Source organism: Poecile atricapillus, chromosome 1 (assembly GCF_030490865.1).
Source record: "Poecile atricapillus isolate bPoeAtr1 chromosome 1, bPoeAtr1.hap1, whole genome shotgun sequence".
In the NCBI taxonomy this organism is placed as follows: Eukaryota; Metazoa; Chordata; class Aves; order Passeriformes; family Paridae; genus Poecile; species Poecile atricapillus.
In genome coordinates, this window is record NC_081249.1 from 88,200,306 (window position 1) to 88,222,692 (window position 22,387).

Below are 22,387 nucleotides of genomic sequence, written 5' to 3' on the forward strand. Positions count from 1 at the left end.
CTAAAGGTTCTCATTAGTTTTCTGCAGTGGCTCTGATGAGTGCTCTTCCCCAGTACATATAATAGTGACTGAAGATCCAGTGCTGTATTACAGCTTTGATGTTTGCTGGGACGTTGTGTGTTCAGTTTTTAGGCTTCCTATACATGATGTACCTTATATTTTAGACAGGTTTTTTATATTTTATACATGATATAGTATACTCTATGCCTCATTTTTATATAAGCCATAATGACAATGGTCTTCCAAAAGCATCTCAATAGGCTGGGAGCAATTAATGCCTTTCTGATGGTAACCTGTGAGGGTAATCAAATTATTTTCTCTGATTTCTCAGATACAGTCACTTAGAAACTCTTCTTTAAGATGATTAATTTCGAGTTTTATCCTACCTATGGGGCTCAGTCTTCCTCCAGAAAATAGTGCTTGTTTGCAGTACAGTGAGTGCTGGTGAGAATTAAACAGGTGAGCCTGTAAATTTTGGGGCAGCACTGATGCTGTTTTTGTAAATATTCAGCCTGATACCAGCTGTAGATTGTACACACTAACCTTATCCACAGAGATATTACAGCTAATGGATATCCATTTCTTAGCAGGAACATGGCGAAGGTGATTTGTACAAGAAATTAAGAGTGTCTTCCTCTCGGAGGCTTTCTTTCCACCTTACTCTCAAGGACAATTCAGACTGAAAAAAAGCAAAAGAAATGTTTCACAGGAGTCTTCAAAATTAAATAATGAGACCACTGTTCTGGACCCAAAAAGGGAGTTTTAGCCTTCCCTTCACCCCATTGTGCTTGCAAATCTCTTACTGTGAGTAGCTTGGCATGTGAGGTCTTTTTTTCTTGTATACAGTTTCTGGGATCTTGAACTCTCTGCTCCTCCTTAATTATTAGCCCTCAGAAGAAATATGGTTACAGGCAGCACTCTGACAGTACTGGGAGGTGTCTCAAGGCCAAGTTGCTGTAACATGCTTCTCATTCCTGTTGCTGGCTGGTAGCTCACTGCTGTTGGCTGAGCTCATTGCTTCTCTCCCTGGCTGAGAAACAAGTGGCAGAGCGAAGAGGAGAAGCTGTTGAATGCTCTAGTCTCTGAAAAAGTGAGCATCAAGAAGAATTAAATTTCTGCATAAACCTATAATTGAGTACTCACAGAGCAGTTTGGTGACGTGCTTTGAAGTGCAAAGTATTCCCCATAAGAACACCTGGGAAGGCTGAGATTAGGCTGTAATGTTCAGCAGTTTACAGGGATGCCTGACTTCTCCGTTAGCGCTTGCTGCTGTGAACTGCGGACTTAGAAAAATTGTCTTGGGACACCGAGTGAACACCCATCTCATTCCATTCCACCAGAGTTGCTGGCATCCTTATGATCGTTGCCCAGTCTTTAGGACACCTGGTATGTGGGGAGAAAATGAGGAAACCCACTGACCTTTGTTCTCATTCCAAACAGGGAGTGCATGGGATGGGGAGCTGTGAAAGAAGAGATATCCTGGATAATTTCTGCTTCCTCCTGTCTGCTTTCAGTCTCTGTACTTTGTAGGTTTGTCTGTCACACCACCTCCCACCCCCTCCCTCTCCTTCAGGAGTTCCCCTCTTGCTCACACCTGATATTCAATCCCAGCAGAGTTATTGCCTTTTGCTGAGATCAGACACGGCACTGGGGAATCACATGGCAGAGGAAGGTTGCTATAAATATAGTTGAACCCTTTGGGCAGGAAGGGAAGAAAGTGAGAGAGGCACAAGGAGGAGGAGGAGGAGGGGCAGAGAGAAAGAGAGTGCAGGAGCAGGACAAGTTGGAGTGGTCTGAGGAGAGAGAGAAAGGAAGGATCAGCAGAGAATGCGGAGGCCATGCTCTCTGCCAGAACACCAGGTGGTTCTAGGTAAGGCCCAGAGCAGCAACTCAGTTAGGGATGAGTGTGAGGAGCGGTATGGAGAGCTCGGAGCGCAGGACGCAGGAGCCCAGCTCGAAGCCAGCTTTGTGGGGGGGCACACCGCAGTACGACTATGTCTGCTTTGAGAAATGCACCCCTTACGGGATACCTGTGGAGGCAGGACACGAGGCCGGGGCGACAGGGGACGACCTGCGCTCCCCGGAGAACTCCCTCAGCTACCCACAGGTAGGGCTGGACAACAGGAGGTTTGTGGCAGCACAGGTCTCCCTGGGACCACGCCGGCTCTGGGGCTCTCAGAACAGCGCTGGCAGAGCAAACATCCCTGTCCATCCCCACTCCCACCAGCTTTCCCCTTCGCTTGCTGACTCCAGGTCAGGCTTTGACATTCATGGCTGTGCTTACACCAAGGATCCTACCAGTAATTCAAGTCAGAGGTCATTGTCACCTGCCATGGGTGCAACGAGACTTGGGATGGGCAAGCTGGGATGGGGAAAATTAACCAGAGTATTAATGTGTTTGTAACTGCAAAGAGAAACTGCAGCTGCCTTCAGCTGCATAGTGATATTAAGTAAAGCATGAGAGTGAGTGAAACCAAAGAGAACAGTGGTGTATATAGATGGGTATCTGTCTGCAGAGCTGTGTAGAAGAAGTAAAGCTCTCTTGTGACTTTTCTTATAAAGCCCTCCATGGTCATAGACCCATACATGTATATTGGTATTTTTGATAACTCTCAGTGGAGCTGTTGAGGGATTTTCTAACCCTTAATCTTGACCTGACTCTTGCTCTGGTTTGTACAAGCACTGGTTCAGAAGAATGCCTGGACATAGGTGTACTCTGGTTATGGCTTTTTGTTCCATTATGCTCTGTATCTCCCTTACCTCTACTTTTGGAACAGCCTCCTGCAAAGGGGAGGGTTTACAGCAGAGTCCTGGTGTCTTATTTCCTACCACTCTGTTCTGATTAAGCTGATCTAAGAGAGCTTCAGTGTAATGAAGGATCCAGTCAAATTATGAGGAAGAGAGCGTGTGAATGTGACATTCGTAAAGTGGATGTTTCTCCTTAAATGAATACAAATCCTCTTACATGATGGTGAATGATTGGAGATTGCATTAATTATCTTCTAAAGACTTACATGATTTAGTGATAGGAAAACAGGCATATTTGCAACCAAGAAAATCTCTTCCAGTAGATAAGCATCCCAATGAGCATAGTTATATGTCACATTGCCAAAGATCAGAGAATCAGTTCCAAGGCCATATTCAGGGATTTCTCTTCTGGAACTGCCTACAGCATCTGAGAGTTTGCATGTGTCCTGCACTAAAGTCTTCCAAAACCACACCACTGGTTTATTTGAGAGCAGCATCCCAGATGGACAGAGGTCTGTCAGGAGCAGTTTAGGCTTTATCTGCACTAAGGCAAGGCAGTGCTTTGGCTGCAGCAGCCACGCTGAAAGGGTGAGCACGGGGGGTGGGATGGGGAGGAGAAATGCATGTGCCCACCTGGAGCTGAGTTCCACAGGGTCATGCCTGCACCATGGGCTGCAAATAGGGCTGGGGAGCTGCGCTGGGTGAAGGAAACACACATTTGTGAGTGTGTCATGGACCAATAGTGAGTCCATTATTGGGGTGTGGGGAGCTGTGAGGTGCAAACCCTTTCTCCAGTAAAGCACGTCCATGCACAGAAACATCCCAGTTCACAGATATCCAGCAGATTTGCCAGTCCCACACACCTAAAACCACTCTCAGTAGGCACAGATGAGGCAACACCACCAGCTCTGTGCTCTTGCTCCCTGACACCAGCATGTCTCTGTGCGCAGTTCCAGAGGCGTGATGGTCAGTGCGTGTAGATAGATGATCTCATGTACAAACAACAAGGCCATCAAACCCATTCCCATGCATATCTTCAGGCAGAAACATCCCCAAGCAAGCATGCATTTGTGAAGGCAATTTGCAATCTGAAAACCAGACAGTTGTTTTTATAGCTTTCTGAAAAATATGTTCTAGAAATATTTTATATAAGCAGTCATGTACACGTGTGCATGTACATTCATTGTGGGATTTTGCAGGCAAACATATTCTGGCTAAGCCAGGCTTTCTGTGGATGTGTATATCTTCCTGGTGGTTCCTGCACATGCAGATAAATTATAAATATGCATGTGTACTTTGTACAAGCATGCACAATTATTATCATGTAATTAGCATGAAAAACAACCAGTTGCACACATTTTCATCCATTTCCACACAAAGTAATCAGTAAGATTTCTTTTCCCACTGTCATGTGAAAAAATATTTGACAGAGATTTTGATTCTGTTGTGCTCTTTTTTTGCTAGCTGTTGCCTTCTGTGATTTGGTTTGGTTTACACAGGCCCCAGAATAGTGAAATCTTGATCTTTTGCCTTGGACCTTCAGATAATTGATAATCAAAAAATATGTAATGGTTAATAGATAATAACATAATAATAATAATAATAATAATAATAATAATAATAATTATTATTATTATTATTATTATTCATTTTTACAATTAATATAACAGATAGTAGATATATGACAGATGATGTAATATACCTTGATAAAAATATACATTATCCTACACTCTAGGGTTTTGTATTGTTTTATTTCTGCATGAGAAAGCAGTTAGAGCCGGTGAAGTATTTAAAAGCTGTGCTATTTGTGACTATAGAAAGGGTGCTCCTGGCAGGGAGCTCACTCAGCAATACACAGATGGCTGTAGTGGGAGGGATGTGCAATAAGAAATCAGGCAATGCAGTAATACAGAATAACAGGCTCACAGAGAGAGGTATGTGGGAGGGCCTCTGGAGCTCTCCAGCCCAAGCCCCTACTCACAGCAGGGCTGACTCCAAAGGTAGCTCACACTTTCCAGAGCCTTTTCCAGGCAAGTTCTGAACATCTGCAAGACTGAAGATTCCCCAGCCCCACTGGGCACCTGCTCCTGTGCTGAACTACCCTCAAGAGGGGCTGGATGGGGACACGTGTTCCTTTGCATGGGCTTTCCTTTCCTTCAAGTTGTGCTTTTTCCCTTTTGTCCATCACTGTGCCCCTCTGAGATATCTTGCTCTGATGTTTCCCTCCAACCCCTCTCTCCCTTTAGGTAGTGGCATTGCTATTAGATTTCCCCTTTGCCACCTTTTCTTCAGGAACAACTATTATTTTGTTCCTGTCCCCTGTCCCTTACATGTGCCTCATTGGCTCTATGTCTAAATAGTGGACTGAGATATTTTACTGACATTTAAATTAACGTATGCGGTGCATTTGGGGAGGTTTCACCTTTGAGGTCAGGTATGGCTTCTCTTTGGTGATGCATCAGGAAAAAAAATCACCTGAGGAAGATAATTTTAGGAATAGCAGGATGGCTACAAGGAGTGAGAGGGAAAGGAAGTACAGGCTAAGGCTGCCTCAGTGGCTGGGAGCAGCAGATCATAAACAGGATGCACTGGCAGAGCTGGGGAAAGGGATTTCAGCACTGGAGTATTGTGTGGGGAATGTATTGTTCAGTCTGAATGGCATGAGAAACAGCCAAAGGGCTTTGCACTGTGGGAGGAGGGCAGCTTCATACAGCTGCTGACCCCTCAGAGAACAGCTCCCAGAAAAAGTCTTGAGACTGTGACGTATTTCTTCCCCTGAGATTCTGTGCAGCTTTTCCTCTGTTACTCAAACAATGAAATTTCCCCAGTTCTTGGAAAGACAAAAGATTATTTGCATAGATAAATACTTCATCTCTGAAAATAAACTTTACCTGGTTGTGCTTTCTCCCTGGATGGTTTGGTTGGGTTTTTTTTGTTTTCTTTTTTTGGTTTGCGTTTTTTTGGGGGGGGTTTGGGGGCTTTTTTTGGGGGGGAGAAGGGTGGTTTACATTCCTCCTATCTATCCTGACTGGTATTTTATACCTTCAGCTGTTTTTGCACCATTTTAGTAGTCTCTCTCAGCATTTAGCCAAGTAGGCATGGTAATACCATTGCTAGTTCAACACTTAGGTGGTAACTGAGAACTTACAAAATTGTCTTCATTTTTTCTGTGCTCAGAAGCCCTGTGTTCCTTGTGTTAGAGAGAGAGCAACAGAAGAAGGAACAGTCAGAGTCGTACTGTGTTATATTTTTAGTTCTACATCTTCTAGTGGAGTGGATATTTCTTGCCTAACCCAATTTTGCTGTAAGGTCATCCTCTGATTTCTGGATTCTTTCTCTGTCCTACAGTCTTCTCCCATTTTAGCTACTTCCAGAATCCTGGAGAAGCAAAGCACATGTGTGAAGCATTCTTTAAATGTATTGAGACTACCTGGTTTGCCAGGACAGCAACTTCTTTTTTATGTCTGTGGACTAACTGCTTTTTTTTCCCATACCCTGAGTGCACCATTTTACAGCCAGGCAGAAGCAGTGAACTAGGATACCATATGAGGACTTTCAACATTCATACTATTATACTGTCACGCTGTTCTATCTGGCAGATGGAAGATTCTAATTTGAATCTCATACTTGACATGGGTTTAAGTTGCATTTGACATAAAGCCATCTCTCATGACCATTTAACAGCAATGAAACACTGGCTGAGGTGATGTGAAGATGCATTTGTCTAAAATCTGCTAGTATGTGCCATTTCTGAGTGAAAGACACAGTAAAAGAAAAAAGGAGCAGTTTGCTAGGTAGGACTGCATTGTAGATCAAATACTTCAGCCTGATGTTTCACTGTCTTGTCTGTTTTAAGGGGGTCAGAGCATGGCCATTATTCTCTGCAAAGAGTCTGCTTAATCTGCTTAGAATGTGTTGGTAATCATGTGGGTAATAATTGCATTAAATTTGTGTAGCTTCCAATACGGTGATGAATGGAAGAGTACTTTCAGCTTTTCAGATGAAGGTGAGCCATCTTTAGAACAGGATGATCTAAAAAAGTATAGATATGGGTTCTGTGAAGAAAAAAAAAATCCACTAGGATTTCCAGAGGGAGCTATGGTACATGGTTCAAGTGTCTCTTGAGGAATATGTGCAAACAAATAAAATACTTAGGACCTTTAGTCCTATTTGTTATGTTGAAATACTAATTGGTAGAGCAGTGAAACAGGTGCTCAGAGAAGCTGGGTAATTCCTGCTCCCGGAGATGTTTAGGAGTTGCCTGGATAAGGTCTTGAGCAGCCTACCCTGGCTTACCTGGCTTTGGAGTTTGCAGGTTGTGGGCAGAGGCTTGGACTAGAAATCTCCAGAGGTGCCTTCCAGTGTAAATCTTTCTGTGAGTCTCTGTATCTATTCTATCTCAAGGGAACAGGAACATCTCTTTTGTTACTTTGAAAGGGGGAGGCAGGAACTGTCAAATAGAAATGTCTCCTAAGTGTGTGGTAGTGCTTTATCTCTGCCATAATCCTGTCATTCTCCTGCTTAAGTGTCTGATTTTGCTGATGAAAACATGGCTCATTCTCCTCCTGCCACTCAGAAAATCTCAGAGAAGCAGATGTTGTGCTGGGGAGGGAGTAAAGGAGTCACCTTGTCGCAGGTGGGAAGCGCATCAGGTGGTAACCTGGTCTGCAGTAAAGTCAAACCTGGTTCAGTGAAGGACATGCAAGGAGAAGAGGCTTATTCTCTGCTTCTCAAATGCACACCTTCCCCACCTATGCTCTGAAGGAGTGAGGTGGGATAGCTGCTCTTCAGGGAATCTGGTAAACAAACACAGGGCACAGTCAGGGTTCTTCCAACCCTCTTAAGATGTTGAGGAGACAGCACAACTTCCCAGTTTACTGTAGACCCCTGTAAGAAATGTCCTTGGTAAGCATGTGTAGCTGCTTGTGAATTGCATATAACCAACTGCACTTCAAGATTAGTATCTGAAGAAAAAGACTAGATTAAGCAATTAGGAATTTCAGAGGGATTGGAGATACAGGAGGACTTAAAATGCTGGTTTGGGTAAATAATGATTGGAGCAGCCTGTGATATTTTTGAGATGATGCTGCTTCTTTTCCTCCACGAGCACTATCGGTGGCTGTGTGCCCTGTTAAGCATTCCTTGGCAGCAGGAGGAACAGATGCAGGACATTCCTGCAGCCTGTTTGAGAGTGTAATGCCTCTCAAAATCTTCAGAGATGTTTTACAGTGCTGCTGAAATCTATGAGACAGCCCTGAGGATGGCGGCCTCATGTGAACTACTTTGACCTTCTTTTGTACCTCCAGAAAGATGTTTCTTAATGTTCAAATGCTGTCTCTTAATGTTCAATCCCTCAGTCATTTTTTTCCCCAGGACATTAGAAAATAATGAATATTCTGTTATCATGCCTTGTACTCCCAAAAAGGAGGTGAAAAGGTTTTGGAGAGATTGGAAAGAGAAAACTAGAAAGAAAAAAAAACCAAATAATAAATGAGCTGCATCTGTCTGAGAGTTTCTGTGTCTCCATCTCCCTGCTTGGTACCTTTGGATCTGTTGGTAGATCTGCCTTGTCATCCTTAATGCTGCTTGTGCAGGAGCATTTGCCTTACCTTTCCTTGTGATCCCTCTTGTTTTCTGCTCCTCTAGCTTTATGGCCGATACACAGACCAGATAACAGATAACATTTCAGACAAGGAAGCAGCAAAACTCCTGAAGAAACAGGCCCAAAGGAACCATGGAAGACCCCTGAAACGTGACAGTCAAGTACAGATCAAAGAAGAGCACTATTCCAAATGTCAAGGTAGGGACAATTCACGTTACATTACCTTACTACCAGTAAGTGGGTACTTACTACCAGTGGGGTAGGCCAGCAAGAGAGATGGGATTTAAGCAGTTGTGACTGGGGAGAAGCAGAGAGGGAAGGAAAAGGAATCAAACTTCATTTGGCTGAAAAACCTTTTCTATATGAGCTTTCATCCTAGAAAGAGAAAGATATGTTTGGAATAAAAAAACAGTCCCAAGTAAATTTTTTTTTTCCACAACAGAGTTCTGTAATGGGAGGAAAAGGACCTCCTTGTATCAGACTTTAGCTGCTAGTGTACAAGATGGTAAATTCCATCCTGTACACCCCCACCCCCTTTTTTAAATGTCTTTTAAACTACATAAGATTTTGCAGAACTGTGAGAGAGAGGGATGGGTATCAGTCCTTCAACACAAAGCCCATGATTCCTCCAAATAAATCCTTGTTTTAGTAAGCTCTCAGCACAGGAGAGACAGACACAGCTTCATCTATGTTCACTCAGTTTTTCTGGTTCACTCTTCCCTCCACAGACTGTGCTAAACGCATCCAGAAATATGTTACCAAGAAGCTCGGAGAGGACTGGATTTTCTTGGTTCTCTTGGGTCTGGTCATGGCGTTGGTGAGCTGGGGAGTGGATTATGCCAGTGCAAAGACCGTACAGGGTGGGTCCCATTCAGGTGTTGCAAAAAGCAGACAGTAAATGATAGGAATGTTTTACAAAACCCAGTGACCAGTGTTGCTCCTCCTTTAACATCACAGTCCCATCCTCAACCCTTGCTGCTTGGGAAGTCTGAAGTTCTGGAAACATAGTAAAGGTTAGCTAGGGAGAGGTTCTTTAAATGGATGGCAGGGGGAAATTTGGAAGTCAGTGGGCAGAAACAAGGAATATGTTTATGATGAGTCAAAGACAATTATTTTGAATCCCTTTTCTTTCTGCTGCCTTGAATATGCAGGAGCACAGGGAAGTGTTGCTGTGGCCTTTCCTGTTATACTGCTTCCCTTTCTTCACAGGAACATTAAGAACATGGGCAGTGGGAGGGAAGGGGCTCTTAGATGCCCTCCTGACACTGTTTCTGCTTTTTGCCTCATTTCTGTTCTTTCCATTTTTTACTTACACAGTGCCCTGAATTTTTCTACCATCTGGGCCTATAGTGCCCTCTCCTTTTGCCATTTTCACAAAGATCTCCCCTTATATCCCTTCCCTGTATTTTTCCTGTGGTCTGCCTCCCTTTGCCAGCTACAAAGTCACAAGATCTTTCAGCCCCCATCTCAGTGTGGACACACACACACTGCCCACTGCCACATCCTGCTAACTGCACTGTTCCTTGGCCCTTATCCTCTGTGTCCCAACCCTGACTGGCACACACAGACACCAGCCTTTTCCTCTGGGCTGCTGCAATTCCTCAAAGTTCCCAACATTCTTTCCAGCACAGTGTTCCTCCCTCCAGAGCTTCCCCATTTACCAGGTGACTGGGGGTTCCTGTCCTTTATACTCCCTGCAGCTTGGGGTTCTTTTTCCTTTTCCCTTGCCAAGTCTCAGCCTCTGCTGAGGCTGTGTGGGGAGCCAGCCCAGGCAGGGAAGATGGAGTTGCAGAGGAGCTGCAGTCCAGTTTGGATTCTCAACAGCTCATGCTGTTGTACCTGGCTGAGTACTACTGCTGTTTTAATAGCTGCTGGCACAGCTTCCATTCTGCTGCTCTAGAAGGGAAATCACAATCAGAGCTCTTAAACTAATCTTTTATGAAGGAATGATTGGTGGACCACTTTATTGTCCTTCAGAACCTACACAAGACCCTCACACTGCCAAATGAAGACACTGCACAGTGATTTGTCTTCACACCTGCATGTAATACACCTTTTTATGCTACAGTTTTACACAGGAACTAACAGTGTCCTCTATCCATTCCTGCAGAATGCCTTCTTTATTGAGAAACTCACACTCATAATGAGGCTTGTCTTAGAAAAGGAGCATTAGGGTACCATTTCTGAAGGAGATTTAGCATGGGCACATGTAGCTAGTGTGTGATTCTCTGATGTCCTCCAGCTTGTTTGGAGCAGCTGTGGTTACTGACAAGCTCTCTGTTTGTGTGTCTACAGCCTACAAGTGGACATACAGAGCGCTGCACCCGAATGTCCCTCTGCAGTACGCGGTGTGGGTTGCGTTCCCACTTGGCCTTATTCTGTTTGCGGCCAGTTTCTGCCACTTCGTCTCTCCACAGGCTGTTGGTGAGGGCAGAAGGCATGGAAGGATCTGTTTCTGTCTGTCTTGTTTTTCTTGTTCCATTTGCCCGTGGGTTTTGTTCATCCTCGGCTCTGCTGCTGTTTTCAGGGTCTGGGATCCCAGAGCTCAAGACCATTATGAGGGGAGTGGTCCTCAAGGAGTATCTCACTCTCAAAGCTTTTGTGGCCAAAGTTGTGGCCCTCACAGCTGGGCTTGGAAGTGGCATGCCTGTGGGGAAAGAGGTAAATATTGCTGATTCTGTGTGCAGTAGTGACCAGGGTCTGGAAGGTGGGAGATGTCTGTGAAAGAAGAACTTAAATGTTTTCTTTCACCACCATTTCCTCTTCTCAAAGCTCTGCTCTTTCCAGCAACACCTATCTTTCACTGGCCATTTTCATTCTACTTTCAGAGACGTGATATAGGAAGCATCAAAGAACTCAAGTCAGGCAGTCTTTGACAGGGAAAAAAATTAAATGGAGATGGGAGAACAGAGGAAGATTGGAGGGTGTAGAGCACAAATCTTTTGAGGAGTGGCTGAGGGAAATGGGGTTGCTTTGTCTGGAGAAAAAGAGGCTCAGGGGAGACCTTCTCACTCTCTACAACTCCCTAACAGGAGGTTGTAGCCAGGTGGGAATCAGTCAGTTCTCCCAGGTAAACAGTGCCAAGACAAGAGGAAATGGTTTCAAGTTGCACCAGGCAAGGTTTAGATTGGATATTAGGAAAAATGTCTTCAATGAGATGGTGGTCAGGCATTGAAACAGGCAAGTGGTGGAATCAGTATCCCTGGAAGGGTTCAAACGGTGTTAAGGGTTCAAAAGGTGGTTATGGCACCCGGAGACATGGTTTAGTGGTGAACAGAGTGATGCTGCATAAAAGGTTTGGCTCAATGACCTCAGAGGTCTTTTCCAACCTTAATGGCTCTATTACCGGCAGAGATGGCCAAAGAGAAGTTATGAGGCCTGCAGTAGCTGAATGGTTATCAGTGAGCAGAGGGCAACCCTCACTGATTTTCTCCCCCTCTTCTCTTGCAGGGTCCTTTTGTGCATATTGCCAGTATCTGTGCTGTGGTACTCAGCAAGTTCATGTCGATCTTCTGTGGGGTGTATGAGGTAAGGCACATATCTCTGCACACAGTTCTTCCACTGGCTGAGCTCCCAGGATAGTATGGGTAGGCCAGGGAACACAGAGGAAACACAGAGATTGATGTTTAGTGTACTGCTGTAGAGCAGTAAAACACAAGCTGAACAAAAGTATTGCAAGGCCAGATATACAGTCCAAATAACTGTGCAGGACCACCAGTGTTACCCAGAAATTACACACAGACTGGTTAGGAGTATGTGTTTGACAAGTTTTCAATCTTGTGATTGATGCCTTTGCACTGTGATCATTGACTGTATAAAAAAGTAGCTGCAGACAAAGCTCAATTTGTCTTTAAGCCAAATTTATACAGCATTGCTAATTATAGACACTGACACCGTCTCTATGCTTTTGCTATCGCAGAACAGCCTCTGCGGGCTGATCACCGTATTGACTGGTTGTATAAAAAAATCTGTTAACTGCACAAGTAGATAAATGTAGGAGCTCCTTTATGTGCAGGCTCTTAGCAGAACACGAGTCTGCAATACAACTGGAGGTGCTGTTTGACTTGAGTAGATCCTGTCTGTGCACAAGGACCAGATGTCTCTGCTGGAGACCAGCTGCCAGTACTGAAGACTGCACTAAAGTGTGTAGAGCCTGCCATTTGTAATAGCAATGGCTGACTGTGCTGCTGGCTGTTGCTTATTTTCACTGTTCTGGGTCCTAACCCCGTGGCTTTGCTCCCTCTAACCCCAGCATGCCCGTCTCTGGCTGCACTCCCTGTTCCAGAATGCGCATCGGCAGCTCGACCTCCTGGTGCTGGCTTGCTCAGTTGGAGTCGGATGTTGCTTCAAGGCTCCTCTTGGAGGCAAGTGTCTTCCTATACATGACATTTAATGTACAGTTCCTCTTGCTGTCAGACTTCCTGCTCTCATGAAAGTTTCTCCACAGATCCCTCTCCACTTCAGCAACACGAGTTATTTCTTTTCATGTGTAGCTGGTGGCAGCGAAAGGAAGGGAAAAGTTTAAGTCCTGATTTCTAATGATGCAGCTTGTTCAGTCCCTGCCAGCCATGAACACAGTACCAAGGGCTGTCCAGAAACTCAATAAAGATCAAATAGACAACAGAAGCAAAAAAATACCTTGCGAGAGGCAAATGGGCAACGAGGGAAATTTTGACTCTGCTGAAGGAAATTATGTTCTTCTCTCCCAAGGGTGGTCCAGCACTGGCATAGGTGCTCAGAGTGTCCAGGGAATTCCCACCCTTGGAAATGTGCAAGACTCACCTGGGCAAGAAGCTGATCTAACATTGGAATTTACAGAACTAACAGCGCTCTGAGCAGGGAAACAACTCCAGTGGTCCCTTCACAACTTTCCATGATCCCACTTGGAGGAGAAATTTGGAAATTTATGTCTCCCCCATGCATTTGTAGTAGTCTTCTGATTTATTGAATTTCTTTAAACAGAGGCATGTGATAACTTCTTCCTAAAGCATTGGAAATATACTCATAAATAACTTGTCTTTCCTTTCACTTCCCACTCTCCCCATGTGCTTCTCTGAACCTCTTTGCAGGACCAGAAGTGCCCAGAAGTGTAAGGAGTTTTTAAATGCTTGGGATTTTTCTAAGTTGGCTTTAGTTCTTCCATGTACTACTTTAGTTTAAGTCTTCAAATGGATGAGTTAGCTGACAAATGCAACATGGTCTTGTATCAACAGTAATATTGATCTTTACTCTAGTTAGCTATCAAAAAAAAAAAATCAGGGAAGGAACATAGTTTGTCAGCTACAGATTAGAGGTTGTTCAGTTGATAACTTGAGAAAAGATGCCAGAAAGAAAATCAGGCTAAGCAAGAGAGAGGCTGAGAACTGTGCATATGTGGGCAGTCTAGCAAGATGCAGACAGCCTGAGCTGAAGCCTGGGGCTTCAAGGCAAAATTTGTCAGCCTGCCAAAAGCCTTGAGAGAAAGCAGTTTCAGAACCAAGGATCAGACCACAGGTGGAATCATTGGAAGTATACAGAAGAATATCTGTGCTAATGGTAAAAAAATAAAGCAAAAAAACTTAACCAAACAAAAAAATTCTCTGTAGAAGTCTACTCTTGTTTCTTTCCCTATACCTGGAATTAACATAGTCTTGGAGACTCCAGGATGCATCATACATAGATGACTGGGAGATGCTAGAGAAGAAACAAGGCTAAAGAGGGACTGATCTAACTGCTGCCTTTGGTAGCTAAAGGAGATGTCAGAAAAAATATCCAAAATCTTCGCAGAGGACAGTGAAAGGACAAAGAGCCTACAGGCACAACTTGCAACAAGGGAAATTCCATCTATGCATGAAAATAATTTCTCCCTGGTCCCAAAGGTGGTTCAGGGTGGCACAGGTGTCAAGAGATGCTGGGGAATTGGTGCCCTTGAAGGTGTTCAGAGCTGCCCTAGCAGCCTGATCCTGAGCACCTGATCCTATTACCTTTGATCTAACCTTGCAGTTAGCCCAGCTCTGAACAGAGACAGAGAGGCATTCAGAAACACAGGACTAAAACTTGCTGTGAGTCTCTGATAACACTCCAGTGTGGGAACAAACAGAAAGTTGTCATAGTTTCTGTAGCCCTAGTTCCTCTTTTGGACTTATGCCAAATTGCCTAATGTGATTTCCATTACCTGGGAGTCATGTCATCTTCAGCTGACCTTGGTCCAGGATATAACTTGCAGTTTCACTTCATATTGCCCTGGTGTGTAACTTCTCGGTGTTGTTGCAGGTAAATACCTCCCTGCATATTAAGGAGGATGGATTTGAAAAGCCAGTTTAGCCCTTGACAAGCAAATGGTATCCAGTCTCTTAGACAGACTCTCCCTTTTATACCTTCCAGTTACATTTTTTATTATTATGGGCATTTTCACCAGACAGCACCATGCTTTTCAGGGTGATCTGTCACACACTCACCCATCCAGCATGGAAGAACCTTCAGCATCAGTCCACATCCTGCTCTGGACATGCATGTGCCTTGTGCACATTGAGTCACAGGGTATGCTTTTTGAGGCATTCTGTGAGACATGTGCATCTTGAGATTCCCTGCCAAAGTAAAAGAGATGGAGCAAAACCTACTTATGCTCCTTCCACCCTCTGCAGGATTTTCCATGAGACATTTCTTCCACAGTGAGAGAAATGTGTATGTTTCAAAGGAAACAAGATGCTGCCTTCTTCACGTTTCTTGAATGTGTGATTCCAGGTACATGCCTGTCCTGTGCCAGGTGTTGCCCTTTCATTATTTTGAAGCTGTCCAGAAGGGAGAAGTAAGACAAACATAGCTATAACTCTGAGACTGGCAACAGAGCTGGGTGACACCATGCAGTCATACCTGCCAATTTTGTTACTCACTCTCTGTTTTCTTTCCTTCTTTCTTCTGTTTGTCTGTCTCTCTTTGTCTCTTTCACCAGTAGCAGCCCTATTATTACACAGATGTCCTGACTGTGGGGTGTGCTGTGGGTGTTGGCTGCTGCTTTGGGACACCACTTGGAGGCAAGTGGCTGTTCTGTTTCCTTTTCTTCAGGTACCTAAATCCTCTCCCCTCTCCTGCACCACATTTTTGATGTGACATTTTCTCTGGACAAAGACACTTATCTTTAGCGTTTTCAACCTCCCCAGCATCGCTGACAGTCTTTTTTCCACATGTTGTCCACTTCCTGGAGGCAGGAGGAGAAGGCTGTCTAGAGCAGTGGTCTCCAGATTGGGGTGTGTGTACCCCAGGGGATGCACAAGGTGATCTGTTTGGTGTGGGAAGCAAATAGCAGAATTTCCTTTTTTTAATATAAAAAAGTAAATAGATTAAACTTCACTGATATTTGGTGCCCTAATATGTCAGATGGCCACTTGTCTGATACAGTGCATGAGGTGTAGAGTTGCTCCCAGCACGGAGGGTTGACTGTGGTGCCCTCAATCATTTACTCTCTTTCAGCATATTGCAATGAATTGCAATCGATGTGTGCCCACACTGGATTAAGTGGATTTATGGATTATATTATCTTGTGTTCACCAAACTAATCCTCACAAATTGGAAAAGTGGCTTTAAAGGGTTCCTGCAAATGGATTGAAGATAATACTAATAATGTGAGCATAGAGAAATGACAGAAAAGTGGCAGAACTGACACTTCCAGTACAGGCCCTTACTCAGTCCCATTATGAGGTACAAACAATGGCCAGCTAATCAGATCTGAGAGGAAGTCGGACAAAAAAAAGATTAAAATGATCAAAGGTTATTTTAAATATGAATTTACATCTGCTATTGTTAACAATGAAGCTTACCCTACATGTGTATTGTGCTTTGAGAAGTTAACTAATGAGGGTATGAAGCCATCAGAATTAGCAAGACACTTAAAATCTAAGCATCCAGAACATGAAGACAAACCTCTACAATTGTTTCAGTGATGTTTCAAGCCTTGTGACATTCAATCCAATACTTGACAAAATTTCACTGAACCTAAAGACAAATGTGTAGAGAAGCCTCCTTTGAGGTTTCTTGCTTCACAGCAAAAAGAGAAAATACCACATACCACAGGGGAAACACTTGTTCTTGCTGCCATAAAAGGTAGAAATGACTGTGATAATACACAGAAAACAATAGAGCAGCAAAGTAGAATATGTTTCTTCATCAGTAAACACTGCTGGGAGATGCATAGCAGATATTGCTTAGGGTTTGAAGAAGCAAGAGTCTACAAATTACACAGTGGGAGAGGTTTCCTGTGCAGCTGGATTAGAGTGCAGATGTTTCTAAAATGCCTCAGATGATGGTATTTTCCAGATTCTGTTTCAATAGTGAAATGCAGGACCTCTTTCTGTGAGACACTGAAAGGAACACAGAAGCTGTATTCTCAACAGTAAATTACTTCCTTAATAAAAAATGTTTTATGGAAGAGTTCTGCAAGCATGAACAACTGTTGGAGCAGAGTAAGAGAAGAACTGGGGGGTAAGGTTACCTAGACACCATTACACCTGGAATTCATGCACTGCAGTGTTCACAGATGAGCTATTGCAGCAAAGAAATGGGAGCCAGACATGCACAAAGTGCTACAGGATGTTGTTGATGTGGTTCATTTCATAAAAACAAGACCCTGAAAGAGTAGAATCTTTACAATACTTCATAACGAGATGGGACATGAGCACAAAAATCCTACAGGCATTTGCTGATTATCTGACAGCTACTTTAAAGAAGAATAGAATTTAAAGTCCAGTTGCTCCTTTTTCTTTTACAAAAAGACAAGTGTTCTGAATTTGGTGATCTTTTCTGTGATGACAAGTGTCTGTCAGTAGATTGCTACCTAGCAGTTATTTTTGTAAAAGTAAACATATTTGATGTACTTCAAGGTGAAAGTGATGTTCTAACAGTGGGTGAGAAACTGCTTTTCAAAAGAAACTGTGGAGGTTTTGTGAATCTGTTGCCAAATACAATGTGTCTTAGCTACAAAAACTCTCATTATGTACTCAAAAAACTTGGAAAAATAAATACATACCTTTTAAAAATATCTTCAAAATTATGATTTTCAGTGGGTTTTGTTTTTATATTTTGTTAAAAATATAAAAATTCAACTTCTGATTATTTTGCAAGAACAACTGATTGACATCAGGGAGGATGAACATTTACTATCCAAATTTTAACAAAAATCTTTGTATAGGTGGTGCGTGGGATTGAAAAATTAGTATCATGATTTAGCCAGCACAGCCAATGATACATTTCTTGCATTTGGATCTATGTGTCTTTGTGAGATATTTTTCTCAGACCAAGTATCAAAATAAATGGACATAGAACCAGTCCTTTGAATCCCTGTGTCACAAAGCATAAAACACAGATTTTAAAAAGTAAAGAATATTACTATTTTAGTGAGAACAATTTTTTTTTGTTCCATTAATAAATAAAACAGATTATTTTTAAAGTATGTTTATTTCATCTTTATCTCATCCTTGTTTAATATCCATTTTTTTTTCGCATGTTGGATAGTGTACACAATGTTTTAGTACAGTAGTACATGCATATTATTTTTAAGTAAATACACAAATGGGGGCAGGGTACATGCTCAGAAACCTTTTATTGGTTGGAGTGCATGATCGAAAAAGTGTGGAGACCACTGCTCTAGAAAGCTATTTAGAATCCTCTCTCATGTTTCCAACATGACACTTGTTACTTTAACTTTGCTCCCTTTCCAACTCTTTCTAGGGGTTCTTTTCAGCATTGAGGTCACCTCCACTTACTTTGCTGTGCGCAATTATTGGAGAGGCTTCTTTGCAGCTACCTTTAGCGCCTTCGTCTTCCGAGTCCTTGCCGTCTGGAACAAGGATGCAGGTAAGCTAAGAGCCACTCCTACTCTCTTTGTACCAAAGTTGCTCTGTTAATGCATTATTTTCCATCTTTCTCAAAACTGTGAGGTTTTTATGACGTTTGGGAGTTCTGCCACAACACGCAGCTTCCAGCAGCACGGAGGGAAGGAAAAAGGAAGTGTCTTGTCGTCCTGTCAGTTATCTAGCCCAACCTATTCCTAGGAGAGCCGGGGTGTATCTAACTGATAAATGACAGAATATGAATCCTCAGCAAGCAAAAGTGCCCCCTGAGGTGGGATTCTTTTGCCTCTACTCAGAACAGCATCCAGGCTGCAATCACAGAGATATCCCATCACAGAGGATGTATGTAATCCTTTCTGGAAAACTCATGGCCTACTTTGGTCATCTCTTGACTAAAAACAGATAGGCGAGAAAATTGAGATGACTAAATGATTAGGAGAGTACAGGATTGGTAGGATCTGACTGAAGGTCCTGAAAAAATAAAGTGTCTCAAGTAACTGAAAAGCATGAGAGTGACATTTGTTGCAGACAGAAATTGCATAAGTCAGGCTTGTTCAGGAGAGCATCTCAGCCACTGCAGGAATAGAGTTTTGGAACAGAAGGCTGCCATTTCTATGTAAACTTCTTCCTTATAATACCTTTGTCTTTTATTCTTACAATTACATCTATTTTACTGAGCTCCATGTTGGCAGTTTACTTACTTAAAACTCATATAACATGTCTCTCTTGACTTCAGAGGGCTGGATTTTTTTGGGTGGGTTGAATATTCTCTGGAATATAGAAAATGACTACACTTTCTGCTTGAATGTAGAAAGTGACTCAATCTTCCTTTGTGTAGCACTGCCTAAAAGTGAGGAGTATTTAATCATTGGGTCTGTCACAAAAAACCCCAAAGCCCATACCTTTCTGTTCTTTCCAGAAAAAAAATATAAGAAACTCAAAGACAGATAACAGGAGAAAATTTCCTGTCCTTCACTTTGTCTTTTCTGTCTCGTATGCTGGTCTCTCAAATCACTAGAAATCACTAGAAATTAGCTTAATCCTGAAACGTCTTGACTCCTATCCCTTCTTGAAAATCATCCAGACAGCTTTAATACTCATATTAATGGCTCCTTAAGTTCTTCTTCATTGGCTGTCTAGGTTAAAAAGTTCCATGATTCAACTGGCTAAGAAAAATCATTCATTTTCACAGTGCTGTATTTTCTTTGTGTTGTCAGTCTCCTTGTCCTTGTATTAAGGAACTAGGAACTTCTCTCTAGCTAAAGTCATTCATTATTTTGTGATCTCTTATCATGTCTGCTCTAACTTGTCTTTCATGTCTTTTCTTGCTCATTTATTTCCTTTCAAAAGTTACATACCCAGTCTTTTCAGTCTCTGTTCATGCAAGATTTTTCTATTATGCCTGCTACCAGGAAGAAGCAGGTAGGGAAGTGATCACATCAGAATGACAGATGCAAATAAGTTGTGTAGCATTTCACCAATTTTTTTTTATTTCTTAGACCCACAGAATCTTTGCTGGCTTCTTGATACTCATAGCTTTGTTGGCTGAGTTTACACTGTTATCTGTACTTTCCAATTAACATCTGGTTATTTGCCAACCACGCTGGTAGGCTGCTGCAGCTTGAGCCCCTCTTTGCCAGTCAAGGAAGGCTGGAATTCTGCAATTTGCAGGATTTCTGTTTTACCACGTCCCAGACTTTTCCTCTTCTTTGCCATAGGATTTTGTGCCTTGCTTTCCTCCTGCTCCTTCTGGTTCCTTCTGCACATGGCTCAGTGTTACCCTAAAGTTCAAATCTATTTTTAAGCAGACTTTCACATTAGCTACTTTCCCATTCCTTTTTACTTCTAACTTTGTAAGAACTGGGCAAATATTTGAAACTAGTACAGTTTGTAGCCAATGCAGAGAAAAGGGCTTAGACATTCAGTTTCAGGATGACTTAGTCGCTCAGGAAAGAGGATGTAGACAGGTGGGATGAGTCTCTTTGTGGAAATCTCTTTCTGTCCTGTGGGAGTAGAGGCAGAACCAAGAGAGACCCAGACTAAATGCTGCGACTGTTTCCCTTTCCTCTGGTCATCTTTGCCACCCTGTATCAAAACTCTTTGAAAATGATAGTTTTCAAATGTAGTTTTTAATGTTCTGCCATTTAGCGTCTCGGAGTATCCATTTCCTAAAACTGAATTGCAATGATCCCTTTTTTGGGCTGATCTAACGAAAAAGAGGACACCCTGCTTTTCACCATCTTCCATCCCTGACTGCTCTTCTAATCCTCCCTGGTGCCATCTCTGTGTTTGCTGTTCCCCTCAATTCAACTCACCTCCCCAGCAGAGGAGTGATCCGGGGAAAGAGCAGATAGGTTTTCTGGCAGGTTCTAATGAGGCAAAGGAACTCAGAGGAGGCTGTGATGTGTCAGAGTGGGCCTGACAGGAGAGGAGAACAATAGTGCAGCTGGGAGGGAGGGAACAGGGGGAAGAGACAGGGAGGAAGATCTTCTCAATTTGGATAGCAGAATGCAGTTTTAAGCTTAGCTATCTTAGGTAATGTGACCCACTGAGACCTCATTAAATTATTACCCTAAACCTAGTTCTGTCTGACCAAATAACAAGTACTTAATTCTTCCTGCTATTATCATATGCTAGATTTTCACTGCTTCTTTTATCTCCTCATTGAACAAATAATCCCTTCATCCAGGGCAAATTGGGATTTATATCCATCCTCATTCAGTTACATTTCCACTCTGTATTAAATTGCTAATTTATCCTTCACCTGTTGGCATACAGATGTTTACTGTTTCCACACAGTAACACACCTCCAGACAAAAGCAGCTCAAGTTTCAACATTTCATTGTAGCAGAGCAGCACTACCAGGAGGGGTGAGCTGGAGAAAATGGGGATTATCTGATCTTTTCCATCTCTGATTACAAAGCCTTTCATTGCTTTGGTACCCGTCAAAAATTTTGAAGCTGTAACATCAGTGAGGATCCGAGTTTTGTTTCTGGAAGGCAATCCAGAAGTGACACAGCTTCTTCAGATATGCAGGCACTGCCTGCCTCAGCAAACAGACCTCTCGGCCAGTAAGAATACCAGGAAGAGCTTTTTTTATAATTAATGGGTTGTAGAAGCAAAGCAAAGCAAAGCAAAGAAAAAAAAAGAAAAGAAAAAGAAAAGCCTTTAAAAAATCAGGAATTGTAGCTAAAAATAATGCATACATTCTCTGAAAGCAAACCTAGACCATCTAGATTGCTAGGGTTGCAAGTGCTCAAAAATAGAACCTACTAAATCAGAGCTGTCTGCCAATCTGTAATAATATATATAATAAAAATAAATATATAAATGTCAAACTACACAGGAACATGTATAAACCAGTTTCTTTGTCCCTACCCCTAGCTTTTATTGCATCTAATTTCTCACCTCATTATTTTCTTTCCTCCTCTACCTCACAGTTACCATCACAGCCCTGTTCAGAACAAACTTCCGTATGGATTTCCCCTTTGATCTGCAAGAGCTGCCAGCATTTGCTATAATAGGGTAAGTTCCCAGGACACCGATACCTTGCTCTACAAAGGTTATAACATGATCTGTGTTAGGAATTCTTCTGCCAAAAAGTTACATACATCACTTTCAGTCACTTTGGTTGTTGCAAATAAAGCTTCTATTTGTTGGAATTCTTCCTTCAGAAATGGTGCCCGCGTATCACAATGGCTAAGGAAAGAAATATGGGTATTATTAAGGTGTTTGTTACTTGCTTCCCATATATCTTTTTCAGAAATTAAGCTTGGAGTCAAAAAAAAAAAAAAAAAAGTAAATCTAACTTGGCCAAAGTTCTGGGAACAGATGTACTGAATGGCCCTTTAACTGTTTTGACATTGTCCCCAGATCAACTGATCTAGCAAGTGTGGCCTTTTCACATGACAAAGATGGAACAAAAGGTTTAACCTGAACTTTCCTTTTCAAAACTCAGAATGATTATCCTTTTTTGAGAGAGGTTGGTGCACTCAACATGGTGAGAAGGGTAACCAACTGTAATTGGATTCAGTGACAATAATGGTTAACTTGGAGGAAATGAAAGAATTAACTTGAGAAAAATGAAAATTGGGAAATACTAGAGAAAAGATGAGTTTGGAATTACTGTGGGGAAACACAGTGGTTACTGTGGTTAGAGCTTGAGGGAGGCTCCAGGGAAATCACTGCAGAGCAGTAACAAAAGGAATACACT

The 22,387-nt window shown here is 42.6% G+C and overlaps 1 protein-coding gene and 1 long non-coding RNA gene across 5 annotated transcripts in view; one reads left to right on the forward strand and one right to left on the reverse strand.

Moving 5' to 3' along the window:
* The window catches only part of CLCN1 (chloride voltage-gated channel 1), a 60,365-nt gene that overhangs the window by 18,168 nt on the left and 19,810 nt on the right, over positions 1-22,387 (forward strand). The window contains exons 1-9 of one of the 4 annotated variants that reach the window (XM_058864743.1): positions 1,721-1,870; positions 8,395-8,548; positions 9,079-9,210; positions 10,646-10,774; positions 10,878-11,011; positions 11,801-11,878; positions 15,285-15,363; positions 18,053-18,178; positions 21,615-21,699. In XM_058864743.1, the coding sequence (XP_058720726.1) occupies positions 9,159-9,210; positions 10,646-10,774; positions 10,878-11,011; positions 11,801-11,878; positions 15,285-15,363; positions 18,053-18,178; positions 21,615-21,699 (683 nt within the window). In that variant the 5' untranslated portion in view covers positions 1,721-1,870; positions 8,395-8,548; positions 9,079-9,158. Of the gene's footprint in view, positions 1-1,720; positions 2,108-8,394; positions 8,549-9,078; positions 9,211-10,645; positions 10,775-10,877; positions 11,012-11,800; positions 11,879-15,284; positions 15,364-18,052; positions 18,179-21,614; positions 21,700-22,387 lie in introns of those variants that run through there. The other 3 variants (XM_058864715.1, XM_058864733.1, XM_058864724.1) reach the window with 3 other exon arrangements.
* LOC131572563 (uncharacterized) lies at positions 401-1,551 on the reverse strand. Its single transcript, XR_009276033.1, has 3 exons — positions 1,144-1,551; positions 804-1,030; positions 401-679 (listed from the first exon to the last, which is right to left on the reverse strand). It is a non-coding gene; the product is annotated as an uncharacterized LOC131572563 (long non-coding RNA).